The sequence below is a fragment of the Gopherus evgoodei genome, chromosome 6 (assembly GCF_007399415.2).
Source record: "Gopherus evgoodei ecotype Sinaloan lineage chromosome 6, rGopEvg1_v1.p, whole genome shotgun sequence".
NCBI lineage: Eukaryota > Metazoa > Chordata > Testudines > Testudinidae > Gopherus > Gopherus evgoodei.
This window is the reverse complement of record NC_044327.1, coordinates 6,915,084-6,942,847: the sequence shown is the minus strand read 5'-3', so window position 1 is coordinate 6,942,847 and position 27,764 is coordinate 6,915,084. Positions and strand designations below refer to the sequence as shown.

The following is a 27,764-nucleotide window of genomic DNA, read 5'->3' as shown; positions in this document are numbered from 1 at the left end:
AAGAAAGCTTTATGTAAAAAGAAAGAAAAATACATAAACATGGTCTCTCTGTATTAAGGTGACAAATACAGGGTCAATTGCTTAAAAGAAATATGAATAAACAGCCTTATTCAAAAAGAATACAATTCAAAACACTCCAGCAACTATACCGTGTAAATACAAAAGAAAAAAAACAATAACCCCTATTGTTTTTATGATCTCTGTACTCACAACTTGGAAACAGAAGATTAGAAAGCAGGAAACAGAAATCCTCCCATAGCCGAGAGAGAGACAGGCACAAGACAAGAACAAAGGACTCACACACAAACTTCCCTCCACCCAGATTTGAAAAAGTCTTGTTTCCTGATTGGTTCTCTGGTCAGGTGTTTCAGGTTACTTCTTTCCAGGTGAAAGAGACATTAATCCTTAGCTATCTGTTTATCACAGTGCTATTCATGGATAAGGCTGTGATTTAGTATAATGGAGGTCACGGAAGTCACAGAATCTTCCAAAGACCTCCACGACTTCGGCTGGGAGCTGCAGGGTCCCCGGCTACCACGGGAGGCAGGGAGGATCTCTGCAGCTCAGAGCTGTCAACAGAAGGAGACTCTGGAGTTTCAAGCCCACATATGTGGTGTGGGCCCCTGGAGCTCCCAGCCCACTGGTGCTATCCAGGCTCCCCATTTTGTCATGGATATTTTTAATAAAAGTCAGGGACAGGTCTCGGGCAACAATGAAAAATTCACAGAAGCCCATGACCTGTCCCTGATTCATATTCAAAATATCCTTGACAAAATCTTAGCCGTAGTCATGGGGCAATAAAGCTTACACATCACCCCTTGCTAAGGTCTGTGCTAATCTAAAATTTGAAATTGCTATCTGAAGACAACCCCACATTAACAGTACAATAGCTCTGAGCATCCTGAACAAAGTAATCTTATTCAGTTTTGCTTTTCATTTTATATTCAAGGAGAGGAAAAAGTTTGGACCTCTTGGGTGGAACATCTGCTATGAATTTAATGACAGCGATAGAGAATGTGCCTTACTGAACCTAAATCTTTACTGTCAAGAAGGAAAGATACCCTGGGATGACCTAACTTACATAACAGGTACAGTGCTTATCTATGGTATTAGCAGTTATCTACTTCTAGCATTCCTCAATAAACACAAGATATTACTAAGCTATATAGCTTCGTGCAACAACTTAGCAGGTTTACGTTGATTATTTGTATAGGGCCATATTATGCTTTTACTTATAACTGTGGAACCCTACTGAAGTCAATACAATTATATGGGTTCTGTCCTCAATCTTCACCTTTTATGGCATTTTAAAGTTGGAGTCAGAGTAAGGCACTAGCTAAGTGTATGTCTACACTGGAACTAGCGGTGTAATTTCTGGCTTGGGTGGTCATAGCCACGCTAGCTCTGATTGAGCTAGTGCACTAAAAATAGAAGTTTAGGCACAACAGAGTGAGCAGCAGGATGGGCTAGCTGTCCTGCGTATGGTCCAGTCTAAAACCCTAGGTACCCTAGCCCATCCCGCTGCTTGTGCTGCCACAACCACACTTCTATTTTTAGCATACCAGCTCGATCAGAGCTAGCATGGGTATGTCTCCCTGACGTGGAAACACCTCCAGCTCCTGGTTAGACATACCCATTTAAATGCTATCTAACAGACAGGGCTGGCTCCAGGCACCAGCGAAGGAAGCAGGTTCCTGAAGTGGCTGATAGAAAGGGGCGGCACGTCCAGGTCTTCGGTGGCAATTCGGCGGCAGGTCCTTCACTCCCTCTCTTCCTCTTTTGGGGCACTTCGGTGGCAGCTCAATCAGGCTTTTTTGTTTTTTCCCCCTTTACCTCTTTGGGCAGCAAAAAGCTGGAGCTGGCCCTGCTAACACACTGGCATCGAGGGCATAGGCCAAATAGCAAAAACCTGTGTGGTTCTGAAAGGTCCTAAGCTATGTCCATCCTGCAGAGTTTCTGTTTGGAAGGATCTCCCAGCTGGAGAAAATCAGCAGCCTTCTAACTTGATGACCCCAGTCACCTTGAACATAGAAGTCCCAGCATTCAGAACTATTGTGGACACATGAGAGGATCAATCTATGATCCCTCCAATGGAAACCTGCTATCAAAGTAGCAATATCCAAACAGCTGCTTAATTACCCATAGCAACAAGATAATCATCCCGCAGATTATATCTCCTTTATTCCTTGGGCAAGAAGAAAAGAAAATTGTCAACTCTCACTTTACAGAGTCAAATACAAGGGATTTAAAAATTCTTCAGCAACTGTGGAGAGCCTGATAAATCTAATCTAACCATCAGTAATCATAATTTTATAGGATAGCAAACCAAAGCCTCTGTTCAAAAGCAGTTTTTTATTCTTCAATAAATCTTTTCAGGAACACAAAAGGGCCTGATTCATCACAGTGTTACTCCAGCTTCTCATGAGTGTAACTGCATTGATTTCAGTGCAGTAACAACAGGATAAAACTGGAGTAAAATAGTAGCGAGTAGGCACTTCTGAAAGTAAAACAACTTGGAACTCTGAGCTCATTGCATTCTGTACTGGTACCATGCAGTCAGCGCTGATTATTATAGAGATTAGATTATAATTTCTGGGTTTTGACAGCAAGATTTTACGGTAATTTTTCTTCACAATTTCAGTAATATTCCTCTTTGCTTTTTAGTTTGTATAATTAGTTTTTATTCCTTCATAAGTCACTTTAATTATTTTTATCATAAAATTACCATTTTTGTTTCCTGTCTAACTATCTTCCAAAGAGTAAAGTAAAAGAAATAGAAACACATTCACAGTGGTTTAGGCAAAACATATCTGATCCCTTATTCTAACATGTCCTAGATTACCCCTGAAATTTGAAAATGCATTTCACCTATCCATTTCATGATGGTTTATAATTTTTTACTTTATATGGCCTTTATCACAAATCCTGTAATTTGGTTGTAGTATTTCACAGTGTTAGAATTGCTTTCATAGTAGTTACTTCACAAGATAGATATGTGAATATAACAGTTAAGGGTCTCTCCTTGCCTAGGTTTTACATTTTCCCCATTAGTTACCTGTATTATACAGCAAAAAATCCTTTCCCAGTGTAAATGAAAAATAGGCCCCATTATTCTGTTCTGTGTTTTGTCAAGCTGAAGATTAAAACTACTGTAAATTCTCTGAGATGAGTACAAGTGCTTTCAAGCTTGCCTGCTAAGTGAAGCCCTTTCTGTGGCACAAATTGCATCTGAAAGTATTCTGTCAGTTTGAGTAGTAAAGATTTGTTCATTCACCCATGTATATTAAATGCTTGTTTGCAGCTAATTGATTTTACTTCAGCATCAGCCTCATGGATGTTACTTCAAAGTTGTACTGGACCAAATTCCCATTATCTTAAAATTACCTTTGGTTCACTTCGTGAACATTTATTTAATATGTTTTTAAGGAGGATGTATGCAGTGTAGTTGTAGCTGTGTCAGTCCCAGGATATTAGAGGGACAAGGTGGGTGAGGTAATAGCTTTTATTGGACCAACTTCTGTTTAAGGTGGATGGATATTTGAACACTGGTTCTTCTGTTTTGTTTTTGTTTTTCCTGCATGCAGAATGAAATGCTGCCAGAGTTCAAGTTTCAGACCTATGAGCAAAGTCTCTCCTGCTCCATTTCTCCTCCCCCTTACTCTGCCCTTTCCTTTTTCTTTTTTTATCAAGCATAACTTCACTTTAAATGGCCAGGTTTCCTAGCACTTCTGTGTTGTTATTGTTTTTAAAGCCTGTCTCCTAAAACGCTTGAAGAAAAAGCATGGTTCCTGTTGTTAAATGTCTATAGAGCTGTTCAGATTTGTCTTAGGAGAACTGATCAATTCAGAAACACAACATCCCTGTTTATCTCCCATCACCATAAATGTCCTTAAAGCCTCAAACTCAGCTATTGCTAGAGGAATCAGATGAATTGCCAGGGCATATACAGCTGTGGAAAACTGACTGCAGAAGGTATTCTGAGCGGAAAAGGCCTAGGCCACTGAGAATAAAGTCTGCAAAGCTGCCTCCTGCTCATTCATCAACACCCTTATAAAGCTCTCCAGGCTTGGTCTTCATTCCTTTGCAGCATAGTCCTTCAGCAGGAAGCTGCTCCAAGCACTGGCCCTAAAATAGATTAATTCTATCAAATTTCGGAAATGGGAACCTTCTTTTTGTCCTCCTTATCTCTTCCTCTCTGATAATTCTCCTTATTTCTTGCTGTGTCTCCAGTGTCTCAATTTAAGGTAAAGGCCAGGTTGCAGGATGGAATATTGATTACCTGATTACAGTGCCGATGCAAGCCCATATGGGGCCATACACAGGAATATTTTGGTAGGCCCCTCACCCACACACAACACATACTAATAATTAATAGGAGACCCCTTTGTGCAGCTCAGGGCCCTAAGCGATTGCTTAGTCTGCTTATGCCTAGCACCAGTTCTGCCTGATGACTCCTCCCCTAATTTGCCCCATGACATGAAAGTTCTTTGGGTCTCCCTATGATGGCTGCTTTTCAGATCCCTGTATGTAGTTAAATACTGTTGAATATGATGTTACTCTTACGAGCTTATATATAGCTACTAAGAAGAAGGTGGTGTTTCTGTATAGCTTTGAAAGTACTAAGATGATATGAGTGTAGAGTCCAAGCCATCTAGTTCCATGGACAAGTCTGAGCTGCCATTCAAATGTCTGAGATTAGGGCAGAAGTCAGTCCCAGAAAGGAGATCATCAGATAACAAATTTCTGTTACTGCATTAAGGGCCAGAGTTTCCCAGTTCAAAATGGATCATGAAAATTGTGTGTACCATTGTATATGTATTTTGCATATGCAGTTATTCCAGTTACACAGTAAATTCAGTGACTGTGCATGCAGTTATTAGTTTAATTAGGCACACGATATGCAGCTACCCAGTTTACATAGAATCATAGAACTAGAAGGAATCTCTAAAGGTCATCTGATCCAGTCCTCTGCCTCATGGGAGGACTAAGTGTTATCTAGACCATTCCTGACAGGTGTTTGTCTATCTGCTCTTAAAAACCTCCAATGATGGAGATTCCACAACCTCCTTTGGCAATTTATTCCAGTGCTCAACCACTCTGACTGGCAGTTTTTCCTAATGTCCAACCTAAACCTCCCTTGCTGCAATTTAAGCCCATTGTTTTTCTTAACCTCTGAGGATAGGACAAGAAGCAATTTTTCTTCCTCGTCCTTGTAACAATCTTTTACATACTCGAAAACTGTTTTCATGTCCCCTCTCAGTCTTCTCTTTTCCAGACTAAACAAACCCAATTTTTTCAGTCTTCCTTCATAGGTCATGTTTTCCAGACCTTTGCTCATTTTTGTCACTCTTCTCTGGACTCTCTCCAATTTGTCCACATCTTTCCTGAAATGTGACGCCCAGAACTGGTCACAATACTCCAGTTGAGACCTAATCAGCGCGGAGTAGAGCGGAAGAATTACTTCTCGTGTCTTGCTTGCAACACTCCAAGTGGAGTACTTTGTATTTGTCCTTATTGAATTTCATCTTATTTACTTCAGACCACTTCTCCAGTTTGTCCAGATCATTTTGAATTTTAATCCTGTCCTCCAGAGCGCTTGTAACCCCTCCCAGCCAGGTTGGTATCATCCGCAAACTTTATAAATGTACTCTGTATGCCATTATCTGAATCATTGATGAAGTTATTGAACAGAAATGGACCCAGAACTGATCACTGCGGGATCTTGCTCGTTATGCCTTTCCAGCATGACTCTGAACCACTGATAACTACTCTCTGGGAACAGTTTTCCAACCAGTTTTGCATCCACGTTGTAGTAGCTCCATCTAGGTTGCATTTCCCTAGTTGTTTATGAGAAGGTCACGTGAGACAGAATCAAAAGCTTTACTAAAGTCAAGCTACACCACATCTGCCGCTTCCCCCCATCCACAAGGCTTGTTACCCTGTCAAAGAAAGCTATCAGGTTGGTTTGACACAATTTGTTTTTGACAAATCCATGCTGACTGTTACTTATCACCTTATTATCTTCTAGGTGTTTGCAAATTGATGGCTTAATTATTTGCTCCATTATCTTTCTGGCTCCAGAAGTTAAGCTGACTGGTCTGTAATTCCCTGGGTTGCCCTTATTTCCCTTTTTATAGATGGGCACTATATTTGCCCTTTTCCAGTCTTCTGGAATCTCTTTTCAAAGATAATCACTAGTGGCTCAGATATCTCCTGAGTCAGCTCCTTGAGTATTCTAGGATACATTTCATCAGGCCCTGGTGATCTGAAGATATCTAATTTGTCCAAGTAATTTTAAACTTATTCTTTCCCTATTTTAGCCTCTTCTGATCCTACATCATTTTCACAGGCATTCACTATGTTAGATGTCCAATCAGCGCCAACCTTCTTTGTGAAAACCGAAACAAAGAAGTCATTAAGCTCCTCTGCCATTTCCACATTTTTTGTTATTTCCCTCCCCTCCCTCGAGGGCCTACCCTGTCCTTGGCTTCCTCTTGCTTCTAATGTAGTTGTAGAATGTTTTCTTGTTACCCTTTATGTCTCTAGCTAGTTTACATATACAGCTGCAGTAATTACATGCTCAAATTAGGCACATAATTGTGTGCACAACTTGTTTGAAAATCTGATTTTTTTTAATTAGTCAGCTTAGATGTATTGCAGTGTCAGATTTTGTTATCACTTTAATGATTTAAAAAAAATCTTTCTGACAGTTAAACTCTCTTATTTCCATGAAAGTGATGCACAAAAATCATGCTGTCCTGGATTCTAGAAAAGATGAAAATTAAAATTTTAAAAAGTAAAAGTTTGTGAATTGTTATATAAAATTGTAATCTGTAAAAATCAAACACTGTTGCAGGTGAAATTACTTATGGAGGGCGAGTTACAGACACCTGGGATCAGAGATGCCTGCGTACAGTCTTAAAGAGGTTTTTTGCTCCTGAAACATTAGAATATGATTACAAATATTCCGAGTCAGGTAAATACAGTTAGAATTATAGAGGATTTCCATCTAGGTTAATGCAAACTGTGTTTGTCTATCACATTTTTTTATGATTTTATGTGTTAAATTCTGGTCTTTCTGTGATGGATCTTGCATCAGTCAATGGGGTCTGGTTCACTCTGTGTGTCTAAGAACTGGATAACAAGTTTAGTTAATGTCTTCCTAGTTTTTTATTGAGAAAAATGTCTCTTGCCTCACTGAGGACATTATTGGTAGTGTATCTCCTTCCATTCCCATGGACAGAAATCTCTGACTCAGAAGTACAATTCCAAAAAGAAGCTTTTGGCCCAAATTTTGCAGTATTTGAGAAGAACCTTGAGCTCTGTCATGGACTTTCTAAGATTTTCAAAGACTCCGTAGAATGTGGTTATTCTCTGAAAAGTCACTATGTAAAATATTACCTTCTTACTTTGATCCTTGCACCTGATTCTCTTCTCACACTATTTTTACACTACAGTAGTCCCTGACTTCCATGGAGTTACTCATGATTTACTCCAGCATAAATGAAAGGAAAATTAGTCCCATAATATGTATAAAGAGTTATATCTGCCAAATTTAGTGACAAAACTATTCTTGCTTGTGTTTTATACTTCCATTAGCACTGCTGAGCCAACACAATTAATGGTAATTGTCAGTGCTTCTGATTTCTAGATCTTAGAACACGTTGCAAAAATGAATAAACATTATTATCTCCATTTTACAGATGGGGAAACTGAAGCATAGAGGCCAAGGGTGAGATTTTCAAAAGTGCTCAGTCCACTCAGTTCCCACAGTTTTCAAAAGGGCTCATCTTAATCTAAACACTTAATCTAAAACTAATCTGGCACCCCAAATGGGAACTCATAAGTGGCTCATGATCACATAGTGAGCCAACAGCAGCAATGGAAATAGAACCCAAGTCTACTGACTTTCCTGTCTAGTGCCATACCTAGTGGATGATGCTATCTCCCGTAAGAAAGAGAGACCTGTGGGGAGGGATAGCTCAGTGGTTTGAGCATTGGCCTGCTAAACCCAGGGTTGTGAGTTCAGTCTTTGAGGGGACAATTTAGGGATCTGAGGCAAAAGTTATCTGGGGATTGGTCCTGCTTTGAGCAGGGAGTTGGACTAGATGACCTCCTGAGGTCCCTTTGAACTCTGATATTCTATGAACTGGATTGTATCTAATCTTTCTTGTACATCAACAGACTTGTTTACTCCAATCCAATAAATTACAGTTGAGCAAACCCGTTGAAGACAGTAGGGTTGCCCAGGTGTCATCAAGGGCATAATTTAAAGACAGAGGGCTTGTGCATGTGTAATTGAGGGCAGAATTTGCCCTGCAGAATCTTTATCCAAGGTAATGGTGCACGAGAATCTATCTTGACTTGCATATTCCAGGGTGAATGGCAGGAATGGCAGATTAGAAGAAAAATGTATTTTTGCTTATTTCAGAGTAGCAGCCATGTAAGTCTGTATCTGCAAAAAGAACAGGAGTACTTGTGGCACCTTAGAGACTAACAAATTTATTTGAGCATAAGCTTTCATGGGCTACAGCCCACTTCTTCGGATGCATGAAAGCTTATGCTCAAATAAATTTGTTAGTTTCCTATATTTTTGCTTGTGAACTGAGCATATCTGATCTGGAAATGCCAGAGAGATGACAAGCCTAGAACCGCACTGCTATTTTTACAGAGCCACTTCTCTGATTAGAGCTGTACTTTAAGGTCCTTACCAGAACTGGTCCAGTTAAAGAACGTAGGGGTCTGGGCTAAAAATTTAGCACAACCAGGCAGATTCCAGTATTCCTGCAGGGTTTATAACTCCCAATGAGTCCTTGAATCCTGCTGATGGTGCTAAACCTTTTTATCCTGGCCATCTTCAGGGGGAAGGGGAGCTCTCTTGCTTCCCTATTACATATTGAAAAGCTGCACAACACCATGCTCAACAGGTGTTTGAGGTGGATCCCACTGCTTCAAGCACTGCACGTTGTCAGCACTCTCTGCCTGAAATGTGGCCAGAGTGTCAAACGAAGTGTTGATCAGAGGGACATTTCTCACTAATTTGGGAGCATTTTATACTCCCTTTGCGCTGTTGCAAATGACTGCATGAGGCCAAGTGCAATGGAGCATCAAGCCCATGGAGTTTGGATCTCTCCCCCTTGTGCTGGGCTACTCCTAAGAGTCCTTTTTTCAGGACTGCTCCGCTCGCCCCCTCCCCAGAAAGGCTCTTTCACCTCCCTTGTTATCAGTGTGAGGCAAAGAACCCCCTGTCTCAGTGACTCACCAGAACCCACTTCACCATTTTTCTGCAGGAACAACTGGGAGCAGTTTTTCAGACGTGCTGCCACCCATTACAAATCTATCTATTTTTGGTACTTGTATGGCACCCATCATTGTAGCCTCTGAGTGCCTGGCAATTGTTAACATATCCATCTTCCCAGAATCCCTGGAAGGTAGGCCAGTGCGATGATCCCCATTGTACATATAGGGAACAGAGGTACACAGAGAGTAAGTGACTTGCCCAAGGTCACATAGCAACTCTGTGGTGGAGCAAGGACTTGGACCCAAATCTTCAAAGTCTGAGGCTAGTGCCCTGACCACTGGACCCTCGTTCTGCTCTATCCTACACACACAACTTCAATGCCTTTAATGTCATTTAATCATGTCCCTTTATATGTATTTCCCTGGCAGATCAGGGGGAGCGGAGAAGAGAATTTAATTTCAGTTTGATGAATATCCATCACAGGCCAGTGATAGATTGCACTTACTTCAGTCCAGCACTCATCACCTCAGCCACACCAGTCTTTCCTTCTTCCAGACTTGGTAGTTATGCTGTTTACAGATGGCAATTAATTATGAGTAGTTGGCCCTAGTTGTGTAAGTTGCTGAGTAGCTAGAAGTCTCCAAAGAGGAAAAGAACTGTAATGACCCACCAGAGAGTTGGAAGGCCAGTCAGGAACTAATCTGGGGCTCACTATACCTGTGTGAGTTGCCACTTGTCAGGGTTTTAGCTCAACAGTCAAGCCTGTGAAAGCCATTTGATTCTTTTTATTTTAAATAAAGTTGGTCTATCTATGGAATATAACAAGCAACATCCCATATCCTGCTCCTGTTTTTTCATTGTTTTCTCAGGCAACAAATATCCAGTTGTTTTTCTGTTCCAGAATATAACCTATTTGCCTCAGAAGTTCTAGTTCCTCTGAAATGCTAAGACATGCTAATGTAAAAGATGAAAATGTGAGACTTTGGGCTCTACCTTTGTAGAATTCTGCCTCTAGCAATTTTAGAGTGTCAGCATCTGAAATATGCCTGTCACTCATAATGAAAAATGTTACCATCCAAATGTATTTTAAAGCATATTTGTATTGATGTTTTGTTATTTGTGTGGTGAATTCCTTTACTTCTTTGGATGTGCTTTCAATAATTTAAGTTTTTCCCTAATAATATACAATATATACATTTTGACATTGCCATACATTTTTGCTCATTTATTTCACAATAAAACATTTTAATATGGAGTCTGTATGTGCATTTGTGTAACAGGTATATATTTTGCCCCTATGGCTGATAGTTTGCAAGATTATAAAGACTATATTGAAAATTTTCCTTTGATCGACGACCCAGAAATATTTGGAATGCATGAGAATGCCAATTTGGCTTTCCAGGTTTGTAGGCTTTTCTTAAATACATGTTCTAAATTAATTATATTAAATGAATTATACTTTGTAGCTTAAAGGGAGAATTTGATTTAATAATTATAGTTTGTTAAGCAGAAATAACAAGCAATAATTGCTAGGGAATCCACCTCTACTCATTAGATTTATTTTTTCCCATATGTAACTCCCAAGTGTTTTCTTTAACCTGTTTCTGGTCAAGCTGTGTTTTCATGAAGTGCACCGTGATTTATGCTGGACAGTTGTTTATTAACATTGATTCTATCCTTAGTTTTACACAAATCAGCCTCTTCTTATGGGGCATTATAATTCTGGATTAGACTGATGAGATATGTGAAGGAATACTGACAACCTGTTCAGAACACAAACAATCTTCCAGAATCCTTAAATCCACCCTCATAGTAGTCTAGAAAAACAGCATTACACACATACAAACACTCATTAAAAATAGTTGGCTCATGTGGTTGAGATTTTGAAAGCAGACTAGGGGATTTAGACACAGATGGGTGAGACTCAAGTGATCTGGGTACAGTTTCTGGCTCCACCAAAGAATTGGTGGCCTTAGACAAGTCACTTAATCTCTGTGTGTCTTTGTTCCCTATCTATAAAATGGGGATAGTGATACTTCCTTTCTCCCATCCTTAGAAATATCTATTTCATTTGAGAGCTCTCCAGGAGAAAAACTGTCTCTTGTGAGGTGCATGTGCTAGGTGCTGAACAATAGGGCTTTGATCTTGATGGGTAACTCCAAGGTGCTTCTATAACATAATGATCTTTCATTAATTTAGTGGAAGTTAAGTGTCTAAGTCCCCTAGACCACTGGTTCTCAAAGCCAGTCTTCCGCTTGTTCAGGGAAAGACCCTGGTGGCCCGGGCCAGTTTGTTTATCTGCTGCATCTGCAGGTTGGGCCGATCGCGGCTCCCACTGGCCATAGTTCACTGCTCCAGGCCAATGGGGGCTGTGGGAAGGGCGGCCAGCGCATCCCTCAGCCCGTGCTGCTTCCCGCAGCCCCCATTGGCCTGGAGCGGCAAATCGCGGCCACTGGGAGCTGCGATCGGCCGGATCTGTGGACGCGGCAAGTAAATAAACTGGCCCAGCCCACCAGGGGCTTTCCCTGAACAAGCAGCAGACCAGCTTTGAGAACCATTGCCCTAGATTGCTTTGAAAATCTCAACAACACACGCTCTCTTCCGTACACAATACATCACTGAAAAGCAGTATCTTTTGTCTGTCATAAGCACTGAATTAGAAAACATCCACTTTTGCTTGTAGTATAATATTAATTCTAAACACTAGACGAATGTCACAATAAGCTTATGGCACAGCACCATAAAAGCAAAAGATTGTCATACCATCTAAAAAACCAGAAGATAAACTACACATTATTTAATAAACTTTGATCCTAGGGATTTGAAGCAGGGATTTTATAACTTCCAGTACTAAGATAATTAAAAACATTAAAATTTTAACTCAACTTCCCTTAATTTTATAGTCTCATTCAGTATATACTGCAGTAAGTTTAATGAACTAAGTTAGAAACGTACTGAGAAAAAATGCTCATTTCACACTTCTTTCTGTAGAAAGCAGTAAAAATTATTGTTACTTTTAGATGGGTCAGTGGGGAAAATAAAAACAAATCTTTTTTAATCTAATTTTAAATGTTTATACTGAATTCAAGCAGCATCAAAGGTCTGGAATTCAGTGCCATGGAATGGATGCATTTTATAAGAGATAGCGGTTGAGAAAAAATGATGCCCATGTTTTCTGGCTTTTTTTTCACACAAAATAACACACTCAGTGATCATGGGGACTTATTTCTTATGGTAACAATAGCTCATCAAAAAAGCCACCTAAAAACAGAGCAAAGTCCTATTTACAGACTTCAAGTAAATTCAAGAATGAAAATATCATGAACAAATTATAAAATTTTCCTTGGAAGTAACTGGTTCTGAATATAAACACCTAAAAAAAAGAGAGCGAGATTAAAATTATTTAAGTAATAACATGTGATGGCAGATTTTTAAAGGGTCACAGCTTTTTTCTTTTTCTCTTTGCAGCGTAAAGAGACTAGCACTTTAATCACAACAATACTTGAGATTCAGCCAAGATCAACTGCCCAAGGATCAGGAAAAAGCAATGATGAAATTGTTCAAGAACTTGCTAGCACTATCTTGACAAAACTGTCTGGTAGGATAGTGTTGTTAATGGGTTTTAGCCAACATTACTGCATATATATAATGGTATTTGGGGAAAATATGTTTGTTTATTGATGAAGAACCTTTTGCATAATTCCTTATATAGGAAAACTTATCACTGGAGGTATATGGTAGTATCAGACGTGAATGTATCTCCACACTGAAACAATAAACATACACGTAACTACATGTAGATAGAACTTGTTAAAATGGATCAAAAATATACCGTACTTAAATGATAAAGGGGGAAAAAAACAACAATTCATAATGAACCTATAGCACTTGTTTCATACAGGGGGAGATTTTCACAGGGACAAGGCACGGTTGGGCATCTAGCAATCATTTGTGCCTTTGAAAATCATGCCCCAAAATGTTACTGAGACAGAAAAATACTAGAATTCAAAACATTTTAGATGGATAATCAAAATATCCAGATTTACACTGGCTAGAATATACATTTATAGAGGATAACAACTTTTATGCTTCAGAATGTAAAACAATCAACAGCTGTGTGGGGTTAAGACTACACCGTTGTCATAGCTATGTTATTGCCCAATGATAATGGTTTATGCCTTCCTTTAAGGCATCTGATTCTGGCCATTATTGGAGACAGGATATTTGATTAGAACAGAGCAGATGAGATAGACCAGTGGTCTGAACCAGTCTGGCATATCCTACTAGTTGTGTGTGGTCTATAGACACAGTGAGGAAGACATCCCCAGAGAAGGGTGGTGATTCAGGTGCTTAAATCCTGTAAAAGTCAATGGAATTTAAGTACGTGCTTTAAAGTAAGCACACGCTTATGTGGTTTAGTCAAAAAGATCTCTTCCTTAATGTTTATTCATGTGATTGAGAGGGCAGCCTATAAATGAGAAGAGAAATAGAAAATATTCTCAGCTTAGGGCTAAACCCAGTGCTGTATGGCCTGGCTGTGGGGACCTGCCTTCCCAAAGGCCTTCTCCCTTTTCCATCTTCTAAGCAGCTACTCTTAAATATCTTCCCTCCAGCATCTATTCAAGAAGAGGGACAAGCTTAACTGGCGCTAACTCCCTGCTAACAAAGGGGAGCCTCTGCACATTGGGACAGGAAGTTTTAAGATGTGCAACTAAAAGCCCCAGTCCTGCAATCAAACCTGACAAACCTCATCATTTACCCTCACCAAAAATCCTGCGCAAGTCAGTGGGATTCCATGCTGGCAGGCCCTTATGCACACACACAACCCCATTGACTTCAGTGGGATTCCATGCTGGCAGGCCCGTATGCACACACAGAACCTCATTGACTTCAGTGGGATTCCAGGCCTGCAGAAGGGTCCATCCATGTGGTTCTGATTGCAGTGTTAGGGCATAAATTATGTTGTGAGATTTAGCTATTGCATATGAATGCAGTGTTAAGAGATCCTTCCGTAAAATAATGCGCCTAACACCTGGGGGAATAAGTCATTAAAGCTGTTCACCAGAAAACAATGAAGATTCCCTTGGGGAACAAAGGATGAATCCTGTTGCTATGATATCCTGTCATACCAATTAGTTTGTCAGAACATAAGATTTTCTAAACAGTTGTGACTGTTCAGTCCTTTCACAATAATTACAATTTTTTAAAATTATGCACCATTGTGCTATTAATATGCAAACACGTCAGGTGCAATTATCTGCATGTGGTGGTTTTTTCCTAAACTCTTGCCCCAGCTAGCAAAATGTCACTGAAATTCTCTGCTCTGTAATCATTGTGAAGATATTTAATTTGTTCCCATTTTAAGAATATGTTTTTAATGTCAAATGGTTTAATGGTTTCTCTGTGGAGAGAGGTGGAACGTCTAGGTTTTCAAACATGTATTTTGGAAATCTTTCTCAGTAATATGTACGTTTTATTTTCATGGGAAAAAGTTGTTTGTAGACTCTATATTTGGTGAACTGTTTTCATGCTCGCAGTGCTGCATGTTAAACAGTATCAGAGGGGTAGCCGTGTTAGTCTTGATCTGTAAAAGCAGCAAAGAATCCTGTGGCCCCTTATAGACTAACAGACGTTTTGGAGTCTGAGCTTTCGTGGGTGAATACCCACTTTGTCAGATGCATGTCTGACGAAGTGGGTATTCACCTACGAAAGCTCATGCTCCAAAACATCTGTTAGTCTATAAGGTGCCACAGGATTCTTTGCTGCATGTTAAACAGCAGCACCATGAGAAGAATCAAATTTAATCTAACAACAAGAGGCCAGATCTTCATTGGGGTAAATTGGCACTGCTCCATTGACTTCGGTTCAAGCTGATTTGTACCTGTGAGTCTCTGGGCTTTCTTGTCCAAACATGTAAATTGTTAGGGACAAATCTTGCCCCTCCTGTGAGGGCACTAGCTCGCGAGTGGTCCTGCTGCCTCTGTGCCCATGGAAGATGTTGGATGCCTGTGGGGCACAGATCCTCGCGCTACCACAGAGCTTCCTGAACATCATTACCCAGCAGGGATTCAGAAGGGGATGGGACTGGTGGGTGCATGACTCAGTGATTCATCGCTAAGGCTAAGATTTTGTCATGGATATTTTTTCTAGTAAAAGTCCATGGACAGGTCATGGGCAATAAAGAAAAATTAACGAAAGCCGGTGACTGTGCATGACTTTTATTAAAATACTATGATAAAGATGGATGAGACTGGGCGGGTTGTGGGGGTGACTGGGAGCTTTGGGGCCCCCACCACCTGTGGAGGCTCACAGCTCCAGGGTCCCACTTCCCCTCACCAGCGGCGGGGAGTGCTGTGGGGACTCCCCCTGCCATCACCCCGCAGTGGGGAGGTATGGAGATTCCTCTGCCCCTCATGGCAGCCAGCTGCTGTGGGGATCCCCTGCCCTCTGTGGTGGCAGGGAGCAGCGGTGGTCCTCCTGTCCACCGGATGACTGGGAGCTGCAGGGGTCCCCCCACCCTTCCACGTCAGTGGCAGGGAGCTTCCAGGATTCCTCTGCACTGCTGCGGAGGGCAGGGAGCTGCTGGGTTTGTCTCCCCGCGCGGAGGGCAGGGAGCTCCGGGGTTCCCCTGCACTGCTGTGGAGGGCAGGGAGCTGCCGGGGCCCCCCTGCCATTGGCAGCAGAGGTACCCTGCAGCTCCCTGCTGCTGCAGGCAGAGGGGATACCCTGCTGCTCCCCGCCGAGGGCTGAAGTCACAGATTCTGTGTCCTTTCGCAACCCTCCATAACAAAACTGTGGCCTTATTCATCACTCATTCTCCCCTGTATGAGGGCAGGTGGGCATGGTGGAGGTACTCCAGACCTGAGGCTGCTGTAAAAAGCTACTTCAAACAACTGGATTGGAGCAAGCAGGGGGGTTATTTCCCGCCAGTCCCTGAGGAGCTCCCCAGCAGAGGTGAACTTGGAGACAGCTCATCAGGAAGGAAACTGGGCCGTTTTCCCGATCAAGAGATAACATTGTTCCTCTCCTCCTTCCCTCGCAGTAGTGACACCAGATCTTTCTGAGTGATAAACAAGGGCTTCTATTGCAGGAAAACTGGATATAGACTCTGCTTCAGAAAGCCTTTTTGTCAAGGATGACAAAGGACGGGTGGACTCTTTAACTACTGTACTTGGACAAGAAGTGGATCGGTTCAACAATCTGCTCGACTTGTTAAGAGTACGACACTCAATTGAATCATTTTACATTGGGTGGCAGTATTACCGGAAGCTCTGTCACTAGCTTATACCCCTGCCCTGTGCTCTGTGGGGGTGTAACGGCTCCCCTTCGTGGTGCAGTGCATCTAAGGGTTACCCACAATCACAACTCCTGCAGGGGCTCTTACTGAGATGTTCCTCCCACGGCAGGTGAGGGAGCTGGCTGCAAGGGGATGAGTATGCTACACCCCTTAAAGAGGAGTAGTAAATTACTCCCGTCCTCCCTAGTGAAAGTGACTGGATGTGGCTGTGTATAGAGTAAGGCCAGAAGGGTCCACTAAGCTCCTCACGGCTGACCTCCTGCATATCACAGGCCACCAACAACTGAAATGAGACCAAAGTATGTCAGCCCACAGGAGACTAGGCTGTTATGTGCCACAGGCAGCAATGAGGCGGGACCAAGGTGTATATAACAAATAATCTAGCCCTAAATAGCTGTTTCTGTTATGGTGTGGGATCACCTGTTTAAATGTTTGTAACCATTGCATACTTGTCCACTTGGTAGTTTTGCTAGGTGGATTTCATCATTAGCACTGGAGAAATTATTTAAACTCCTTACCTAAGAAGGGCGGCACAGATTGTTATGAGTGCAAGGCATTATTCTTACTCTTGCTGTCAAAATGTTGTAGAAGAGAATATTCTTTAAACAGTACTAATGTTGGGTGGAAAAACCTTTTACCAGAGTACAAGGAAAATAAAAGGTTCAGGCTAGTGGTTTGTGACTGTAAATCAAATGAAAATCCACAATCTGATTATGTGGGGAGGGAGGCGTACAGTGCCAAAAGTCACTGTATACATTAATTTGATCAAAATATCCTTTATTTTTGCAGTAAAAACCTATCTAAAATTATTTAAACACATTCCATCCAGTTAAAATAACCGTCGCTAGTGCCTGTTGCTTCCATTCCTCAGAAGCCAGAGTCCAGGAAGGTGGGTAGAGGAAAGAGATACTGTCTCTTCTTCTGCACTGCTTTCCTGCCTCTGACAGTTCTGTAAACTCAGTGACTTTCCCTAATCCCAGAGAAAACACAGAATCTGAGATCCACCCACAGGGGCCTTGTGACAGGCCACTATATCCAGTGAGGAGACTTCTTGTTCTCTCATTGGCCAACTCTGACTGGGACGTGAGAGTGGTCATGGCTCTGCAGGAAGTGGTCATGATCAGCACTTAGCTTCCCAGATTTTAACTTGGCAGTTCTCAGTGTTCTGTGAAATTAGTTCAAATGTTGTTAGCGCATCTACACATCTGCATTTAAAAGCCATGAGTGTTTATTTTAGATAAAGTTTATGGGATCCACAATTCCCATAACAGCCGTGCAAAAATGCAGCTTCAGTAAAGGTATTTATGGTTTAGTGCATTATAACATTTTTGTTTTTCAGAGGTCTTTAGAAACCCTCAACAAAGCCATTGCTGGTTTTGTGGTGATGTCGGAAGAGATGGAGAAAGTATACAACAGTTTTCTTAACAACCAAGTTCCCACACTCTGGGCCAATGCAGCATACCCTTCTCTGAAGCCATTAGGAGGATGGGTAAAAGACCTTGTACTAAGGACAACCTTTGTAGATGTAAGTAAATTGCCTTATGATGAGGTGATGTGCTAGGTCCTTGCTCAAGGACTGAATTTGGTCATTGCAGAAGCTTGAAAGAGGAGCTTGGCCCAAAACCACCGTACCCAAACTTCCCACCTAATCCTCTCACCAGAATTTTAAAATGAAACCTGTACAACTTGTAGTGCTCTCAGAAATCCTGGATAAACAGCAAGAGGTAACCCAGATCCAAATACTGGTCTTATCTATTTCTGGAGACATGGTTTCATTCTGCCTTCAGTCACAAATGCCATTGTGCTTCATAAGAAAGGCATAATGCCATCGGGACCACTGGGCGGAGTGCCCTGGAGAGCTGCTCTTGTACTCTCTTAAAAAGGAGCCACTTGCACTCCCCACAACTCAGCTATCTCAGCATTTTCCTGTGTGCCAGGGTGGGTGAGATCATGCCCTATCTGGGACTGGTAGCCATGCTAGTCATGGTAGATTTTCCTTTCTCCTTCCCCTTCAGTAAGACTTGTACTGATATTTATTAACGGTTTCCCGATCTCCACCATAAGCTTATTGCATGGACTCCTGGTACTGCAGGCATTGCAGTGCCTGTAGGCTCCCTCACAGCCCTTAGCTTTCCCTTCCCACAACTCTTTCCACCTTCAAAATCCCATTTTCAAAGTCTCTTCAGAAGTGATCAGTGGGCCATGGGAGGATTACATGATGGATCTTCAAAAGGTCTGGCTAGGAATTGGACAAGTGTTTGAGATTATAATTGCTTTGCAGACCTAACCTCTGGAGTTTTTCCTTTTGAGATGTGCTCCTCCCTGCCATTAATGTGGAAATATCACTTTTTCCACTTCAGTTTTCACCATGCTCCTTGTAGCGTGCCTGTGCCAAGTAAGATGTAACATGCCTATTGGCCATGTTCTGTATGGCAGCCTGGCAGCCTGTAATTACTACTTTGGGAGCTTTGAGATCTGGATCCAAATTTCATGGCTTAGATTTATCTCTGATTCGACTGCAAAGTCGAGAGGTGTTAGGATCAGGGGACTTAGGGCAACCTGTTATGGAGATACATTGGTCACTGTTAAAACCTTGCCATTTTGCCCTAGATAAACAGACGTGGTTAACTCAGCGTTTCCCTGCATTCCTCTGTGTTTGCCACAGGGACTATCTAAGAAACAGTACAAATACTATGATACATTATTTATTTCTTAAGGCAGTTTAACTACTGTAGGAGCCAGCTGTAGCATGCATACTTTATAAGTGTAAAGTAAAATGGACATGGCTGTTATATAAGATTTTTTTTCCTGTACCATCATGAAGTATAAAATCAACCGTACATGGTTTGAATATTGTGGAGTGGGGTTCTGATCTTGGGACCAAACTCAGCTCTGCTGTATGTGGGTGCAGTTGAAGTCAATGAGGTTGTGCCAACTTACAGCAAGTTGAGTTTGGCCCTTAATTTAATGAGAATATGCAGTAAAATAGGACATGTGAAGCTTCATAAATAACATCCACTAAAATGTTCTGGTTTTAGTCGTGGCTCAGAAGGGGTCAACCGAAGTCGTTCTGGATCTCTGGTTTCTTTTTTCCACAAGGTTTTCTGACAGGTAAAAAAAGTCAATTAAAAGTAATGTACATGTGTAAAAGCTTGTTTTTCCTATTGCCTGCTCTACAAAACAAAATGTTCTGGGACACAAAGTTGCCAGGTCCATGGGTGCTGTGAAGCCCTGCATATGCTTTCCAGGACTTTCGGGGCTCCTTCTTTGCACATAACTGAAAATGGCCTGGATTTTGAGCAAACGCTAGCTCTATTTGGCTGCCATCTGCTGAGCTCTAATCAGGATTGTCAGTCCTTGTGGTACACCTTCCCTAGTGAGACATGCAGAGTGTCCTGTTTTGCCCCATCCCACCAAAGAAGAAGAGAAATAGAGAGAATTTCCTACAGCCCGGTAACTCTCACTAAAGGCAAGTGGAGCCTTTGTATGAGAAATAGAAGCAGAAGAGTGTGCAGCCCTTTCTGGCTCTGTCCTTTTGCTTTTACACCTATACAGAGAAACTGGAGGGGAGGGTCTTTCCAAGCCTTAGCCCTGCAAGAAGAGTCTTTATAGGAGGAAAGCCTTTGCTAATTCTCCCTTCACTGAAGCAGAAACCAAAGATTGGAGACAGCATCACTCAACCTGATTCTTCCTCCCCACCCCCCGAAAGAGAGTGGTTTCACAGCCCTGTCTCCAGCCAAATCCCAGAAAGCTGAAAAACTAGCATTTCGTCAGAATACAAGTAAAGAAGGAAAGTACATGTAAATGAACACAGTTTGATTTGTTTTAGACAGACTGTTTTCAAGTAGGCAGAGAAAGCATCCAGATTGTTGTTACACACTATAAATGGTTATTACTGAAAACTCTGCTTCCTTGATTGCAGAGCAGAGTTAATAATTGCAATACTTAGATTATAAAACTCCCACTTGTCTGTCACTAAGATACAGGGTTCCATGTGTCTGTGTGCAAGTTTGTATGTTTCCAACATTTTTCATGCACTAGTCATAGCTAAGGGAGTGTTCTGTTAGCTTGCAGTTTTCCAGTTTGAGTGCAGAGTACGGCCAAGTGAAAATTGGAATTTTCATCCCAGGGGAAATTCAGATGTTTCAACATTTGTTTTCATCACAGACCAGGATGAAAAGTTAAAATATCATTGTCACAGAACAAGATGTTCCAAAAAAATTCTATGCCTTTATGGCAAGACATTCCAACACTCTCAAATGCAAATGTTTCATTTTGATTTCTTGCGTGTTCAAAACATTTGGCCTTGGATCAGTTCAACATTAAACTATATCTCCTTATGCTGTCACATTTACTATAGTGCTTAGTATCCTCTTTTTCCCCTGTAGGCTGGGCTTCCTGGCCAGACGACAGCTTCCGTGATGCACTACAGTCATGTGATTCCCATGATGTACCCCACAGTTTGGTTGGAGGAGAGTTCACATTACCACATGGGAGATGTAGTCTGGCAAAGGAACCTGGCCAATCGGAGAGAATGGGGTGGCATCAGGCACCCAAAACTACAACCTCATGAGGGGATGTGGCGTGATAGGGAAATGCAGTTTAATCTTGAACTGACTCAAAACATTTCAGGTCAATTCAACAAACCAAAAATATTTAGATTCAGGCTGAATTGACCCAAAATGACATCATTTGTTTAGATTTTCCAAATGGAAATTTGAAAAGTTTCAGCAAAATGAAAATATTCCTATAGAAAATTTCAGTTTTGCAGAAACTGGATTTTCCACCAAACAGTGATTTTGATGGAAAATTCCCAGTCATCTCTAATGGAGAGCAAGGTGGCAGCTTTCAGCATTTCTGTTCTCAGGGATAAACATGCAGGCAGCTCTGCTGCATGGATGAAATGTCTTGGTCCCTTTACAGTAGGTCAAGTGAGCTTTCTTGACTGTACACTGCAACTGACCCCCTCCCAATTTTATTTAAAAAATACTTTTTTCTCTATTTGCCAGGCACTCTTCAAAATCATGCTCGGAAATATAACTTACCAATAGATGAGCTTAGTTTCAGCTATAATGTCATCCCTGTTTATCGAGATCAAGCACAAGTTACAGAAGCATTAAAAGTGTGCCAATTTGGACAAGAATTACCTATGGATATGCAGGTATTTTGGAGTTTATTATCAATATTGAAGTAAAAATAAAAATCCTTCATATTGTCTCTTTTGAGCAAAAATTGACATTGACTCTGCATAAACTGAGATTAATACTACTGTTCAATAACACACAAAACTTTGAACGTCAGGACTTTATGTTGTGTTTTCCTTAGAGCAGGTTGAAAAATGTTGAAAATTTGTCTAAAAAAAATTCATCCAAAATTTGAAAATTAGATAATTTTCAGGCAGCTGTAGTGGTAGAGTTTTCTAAGTATGTGTCCTGTCCTCTTCCTCAAGGAATCTAGTACTTCCTGTGGTGATGTGAACGTGTCATTCAACTTTGATCATTCAGTTCATTTTCGTTTGTTCATAAATTTGGGAGATGTTTCTTTCTTATCACCTGCTGTTTATTTCAGTTACCCTCTCCAGAAGATGGTGTGTTGGTACATGGGATGTTCATGGATGCCAGTCGTTGGGATGATGAAGAGATGGTTATAGAAGATGCCTTACCTAGACAAATGAATCCAATGTTGCCAGTGGTGCATTTTGAGCCCCTTCGAAATTATGAACCAAATCCATCTTTGTATCAGTCACCACTTTATAAAACTGGAGCCAGAGCTGGGACACTCTCCACCACAGGTAACTGTTCCTTTAAAATCATAATTCTTATCAAAATCAGAAGTATATAATGTGGAGATTCTGAATGGGGAGTACTCAGACATTAACTTGGTCTGAACTTTTAAATGAAAGTCATGCCTATAAGTCATTAAAAAAGGAATTTTTCCCAAGTTTGCAATAAGAGCTCAAATTTGGCCTGTGGCCTCTTCGTCAAAACAATTCCACCTTTCTCCGTATGTTATTTACTTGCTGTGTAATAATCTAAGAGGACTGAGAAGGAAGAGAGACATGGGTCCTGCGGGAATGGCTGAGAGCAATTGAGGCTTTCCTGGCTCCAAGGGAATGCTCTCAGATTAAGCCTTAGAGAAAGACAAGCAAGCATGTGGACTGTTTATTGTCTTCATCTCTGTTTTGTCTGATATGCTTTTGTTCTAAATAAATAATACTTTTTGATAAAGCTGTTGCAATCTGGAGTTATTAATGCAATAGTATAACTCTGCAGAAAAAATAACTTTCTCCAAATACAAGTAGATTTTATTAGCTCCACACTGCTAGGTTTCAGCTTCAGATGTGAGATTCAGAAGCTGACTAGTCAGCTAAAATAATTTAGTAATATCAGGAGGTACAGAGGTCATGTGAAATAAGTGTGCCTTCTGGAAACCACAACCACCGACAGCTCCTTTCCCTGCATGTGCAGTTCTTTCACGGTTTCCCCTTAGAAACATTGCCTGATTTTCCTTCGCATTGTTTGTGTCTTCCATGTATAGTCTGATTTTATTACAATGGTCACTCTTAAAAACCTGTGAGTTTCTTTAGCTAACTAAATAAAATTGTGTTAGGGATTTTTTTTTTAAATACTAGGTATTCACAATAGCAAATATAGTGATTTCTGTAAATATGCCCAAATAAATTTGTTAGTCTCTAAGGTGCCACAAGTTCTCCTCATAACCATATCTGTTTCTGAAAGACAAAACTCTCACATTTTGAATGGAGACTACTTAAGTCCTGATAAAATTAGTGGAGTAAATTCCTTCAAATGTATGTAGATACTGCAATTAAGATAACAAAAATAATACTTAAAAACCACAGCAATCCATAGGGCCATGTTGAGGTTGTTGTGTTTTGATGAAATCAACATTTCTTTATATTTGAGGAAACGAATGGGACAGATTCTGATTTGCTTACATTGAATAGCACCTTACCTGAAATCAGTGGGACCACTTGTGGAGTAGGTGCTACTCAGCATGAGTAAGGATATCAGAATCTGGCCCAGAGTACTTGCTTATTACATAGATAGAGTAAGATTTCTAATGCCCTTGACTATTCATTTATTTGTTTTTAAGTGCTTAGGTTTTGTAAATGATATTATAGGTAAGTAACATGTTGGCATTTAGCAATTTTGAAAGTAATTAGTTTGCTTGTGAAATTATATCATACTTTGCCTGATAGTATGTGACACTGCACACTGATATCTGATGAAAGATGTATTGTAATGCAATAGGCATGGGATGTTGTAGCAACCTTGGTTCTGAATGTGCTGGTTGGGGGCATTAAATTCTCTGCCATAATGTGGCATTGACATATTGATTTGCATTGCTTAAGTAAATGGTAACAGTTTTTTCTCTTTGCTTTTTTAACTAGGTCATTCTACCAATTTTGTGGTAACGGTCTTATTACCCTCCAAAAGACCAAGTGACTACTGGATATCGAAAGGATCGGCCTTGCTCTGCCAGCTGAATGAATGAGCAGGGTGCCGTTACAATCCAGCAGGAGTATGTGTAAATCACATTCACGATGTATACCAGCAGAATGGTTTTAGCATTATCACAATCCTAGACTCCTGACAGTATAATAATACTGACTACTAATCTATAATTTAGTTTTTCATTTGTATTAGATTTTATAAAATAAAATGTTGCCTGATATTCATTTTCCATTGTTATTTTTAGGCTAGTTCTTATCCTCTTACTGCCTCTAAGATTTATGCACCACTGCTCCAGTTAAAATACTCTTCCACAGTATCTGCATGTTTCATGTAAAGAAACATGCTTTGCATTGGGAGCTAAGGCTACTATGACTGCTGTGCTTTACTTTCAGCTTTTATGCCTTATTTTCTGTCTCTGGAGATAGCTTATGATGACAAAAGGCTTTAAGCAAAAATATTGAGTCCTTGAGTGACTGATTCTAAAGGTCATTCACTGTCCTGCCTGCTACATTTTAGCCATAAAAGCTGCAGAAAGAAATGGGTATCTAACCATTTTAGAAATACTCCATCTCTGTCGCTGAAGCAACGGGTACCTCACAAGATTAAAAGAGTCCATTACAATTATCAACTATAAGCCTTTCAACTTAGTCTCAGTAGCAGGGCCCACTGGTCACTAATGCCAAGCCCCATTCCAGTTTATTTCTGCAAATTAGCCAAAGACTTATACAAGACAAACAGCTCTAGCACTGTGTCCTGCAGTTCACCAAGCTCAGGCTCCAAAGGAGCAGTAGCAAAAGGCACTGAGAACTTCACGCTGCTGGCTTGGGAACGTTCAGAAAATTCAGCTCTGGAACGTACAATGGAACAGTTGGATCTCTCAGAAAACTGACTCAGAGACTACTTGGAGCTTTATACAGTATAGGTCATGATCAACACCTTGAACTGCACCTAGAAGTGCAACTAGTCCAGATCATGGAGCACTGCTGTTATTGCGGATAGATCTTCTTACACAAGTCAAACCACTGTCATCAGCACTAGCGGCAACTTCTGGATGCTTCTCCAGCATAGTCCCAGGTAGAGCACATTACTGTAATGATCTAGCTTTCAGAGTATAAAGGTATGGAGCAGTGTGTATCCTAGGGGAGAGGTAACCTTCCTAGCCAATCACAGATGTTAAAGGCACTACATACTATAGTCACATGCGAATCCAGGGGAACAAAGGATCCCTATCACCAAAAAACTATTGGTGAGGTTGGACAGATACCTGCAGCGAAAGGTGCACTAATAACTTCAAGCTGTTCTTTTAGGTATTGCAGCTTTATGTCCATTTATCTAGGAGGAACTTAAGCCAGTTTAGTCCCATCCACTTGCCTGCCTCTTTCAATACTAGATCAGACACCATAATATATGGGATAACAATGATACAGCGTAGATCTGATTGTCATCCTCACATTTATGGTACTGCAGGGGAAAACGTCTTGTTGCCCTAGCAGCGATATATAGACACATAGGAGGAGAGGTGACAACTTTGTCAGACCTCACATATAAAGGCCTGCACAGAGGACGAGTGAATGCTCTCTGCCACCATTTGCGACCTCTCAAAGAATAAGGAGAGAACCCACAAAAGACCTTCCTGTCAACTCCTGCAAGATTTAGAAGGTACTCAACAAAAGTTTGTGCTCAAATCATCATGGACTCTTTACCCATGTCCCTTCTCAAAAGCAAACCATCAGCAATAGTTAGTGTAACATTACACTCCCTAGTCTTTACGAAAATATGCTCCTGATACAGATATGACATGACTGAGATGTACTTTATGCCAGATAGCTCATGTAAGATAGCATTGGAAAGGTTATGAGTCACTGAATGTGATTGTCCAATGTGTATGCCTGTATCATTTCTATATCTGAAGTTAGGAATATTGACTATGTAGCTGTATTTCAAATGGGTTACTTTGGGTGTCACTCCCAACTAGCCCTTCAGGTACAACAAAGGAAAAGCCAGACAGGGCTAATGGCCCATTAGCAGAGACAATGGTCTGTAAAAGAGCTTAGTGTTCCTGTGGATGCTGGAGACAGCTTACGAGCAATGGCTGCCACAGCCCTGCAGAGACATGGGTCTGAGTCACCTGGTACTGGATACTCCTTCTCCCCTTTTGGAATGCCAGACAAAGGGTTCCCGCCTTACACAAGAGCTATATAAGGCAGGGGAGTCACATCATCGTGGTTCGCCTCTGCCTTCCCACCCAAAGAGACACTGAAAAACACCCAGAAGCAAGACCTGGGGGAGGGATAGCTCAGTGGTTTGAGCATCGGCCTGCTCAAACCTAGGGTTGTGAGTTCAATCCTTGAAGTGGCTGCTTAGGGATCTGGGGCAAAAATTGGTCCTGCTAGTGAAGGCAGGGGGCTGGACTCAATGGCCTTTCAAGGTCCCTTCCAGTACTAGGAGATAGGTATATCTCCAATTATTATTATAACTGAACTGAGAGGAGAAAGGTTGAGCCCAAACTGGAAGGGCATCTAGCATGTAAGTAATAATACCTGAGGTCTCAAGCTGCAGACCAGTGCAGCTGCCTTTCAAGACTTTCTGTAATCTGCCTGTAACAATATCTAGGGTGATAAATTACTATTTGTAACCAATTTCTTTAGTGAAACAAGCTTAGCTTGCATGTTTTGTTTTATTTGCTTAGTAATCTGCTTTGCTGTGTTTGCTATCTCTTTAACTAGTTAAAATTCACCCTTTGTAGTTAATAAACTTGTTTATAATATAACCCCATTTGTAGAATTCATAATTGGGGGTGGGGAAGAGGCTGTACATACCTTCCTCCACATTGAGGGAGGAGGCGGAGTTCATAATATACCTTTGGGTCTGCGTTCCAAGGGAGGTGGGCACCTGAGAGCTGGGGCAAGTCCCTTAAGCTGTGTCTTCCCAGAGCTGATCTCAGTGTCTATGTCATTCTACAGTTGGGTGTGGCCCTGCCTGTGTGTGTGCCAGAGGAGGCTTAATAGCCTGGCTCAGCAGGACAGGTATAAAAAGCTGCCCAGGCTGGCGGAACAGGCAGGCTCAGTGGTATCCCAGCACATCAGGTGGCATCTTAAAGGGGTGCAACCCGTGACAGATAGTAATACCTTTCCCTACTAAAACCACGCCCAAAAGCAGCCTGCTAGAGGTCAAGGACACTGAAATATCCAGAAACCACTGGAACTGCTTCAGCTTTACTTTACCAGTTATCTTCTCCAAAAACAACTGATTATCTACTGAAGGGGAATAAGTAAAGCTTTAAGGACAAAAGATGGTTCCTTGGGCAAGCAGCCTCACCACTACCTGTTTGAATGGAATTATTGAAGTTCTTCTTCAGTAATGGGCCCAAGATCTCCCTAATGCTCTCCAGCAGCAACGATGGAAAAGGTCAGGCTCACCATTGTGGGAAACAACTCTTGTCAACTCCTCTAAGACCTCTTTGGAGAAAAACAGGATAGAAATCAGCCAGAGAAGACAATGTGTTATCATTGATCAAATACTCAAGAATGTGCTAGGTTCCTTGCAGACATACAAGGAGTTTGTAACACCAGAGGGTAGAAGTTTTACTCATGGTGTGAAGACCACATCTTCTGCTAAACACTTTGGGGATAGGGGTCCCCCTGTCAGCCAGATGGCCAGTTGTAATCTGCTGGCAGATTAAAATCACACCAGAAGAGATGGGCAATTATTCTGATGAGGGGTTCGTTTTACAGTGGACAGAAGACTCCTA

General features: G+C 41.3%; 1 protein-coding gene across 7 annotated transcripts in view; it reads left to right on the top strand.

The window, feature by feature from the left end:
* DNAH6 (dynein axonemal heavy chain 6) overlaps window positions 1–26,314 on the top strand; it is a 220,717-nt gene extending 194,403 nt beyond the window's left edge. For 6 of the 7 annotated variants that reach the window (XM_030566691.1, XM_030566692.1, XM_030566696.1 and 3 more), the window contains 10 exons: window positions 950–1,088; window positions 6,857–6,976; window positions 10,522–10,643; window positions 12,710–12,839; window positions 16,332–16,459; window positions 17,878–18,063; window positions 19,577–19,649; window positions 21,548–21,699; window positions 22,107–22,329; window positions 23,950–26,314. In XM_030566691.1, the coding sequence (XP_030422551.1) occupies window positions 950–1,088; window positions 6,857–6,976; window positions 10,522–10,643; window positions 12,710–12,839; window positions 16,332–16,459; window positions 17,878–18,063; window positions 19,577–19,649; window positions 21,548–21,699; window positions 22,107–22,329; window positions 23,950–24,053 (1,377 nt within the window). In that variant the 3' untranslated portion in view covers window positions 24,054–26,314. The remainder of the gene's footprint in view (window positions 1–949; window positions 1,089–6,856; window positions 6,977–10,521; window positions 10,644–12,709; window positions 12,840–16,331; window positions 16,460–17,877; window positions 18,064–19,576; window positions 19,650–21,547; window positions 21,700–22,106; window positions 22,330–23,949) is intronic. The other variant, XM_030566694.1, reaches the window with a different exon arrangement.
* Window positions 26,315–27,764: the final 1,450 nt, after the last annotated feature.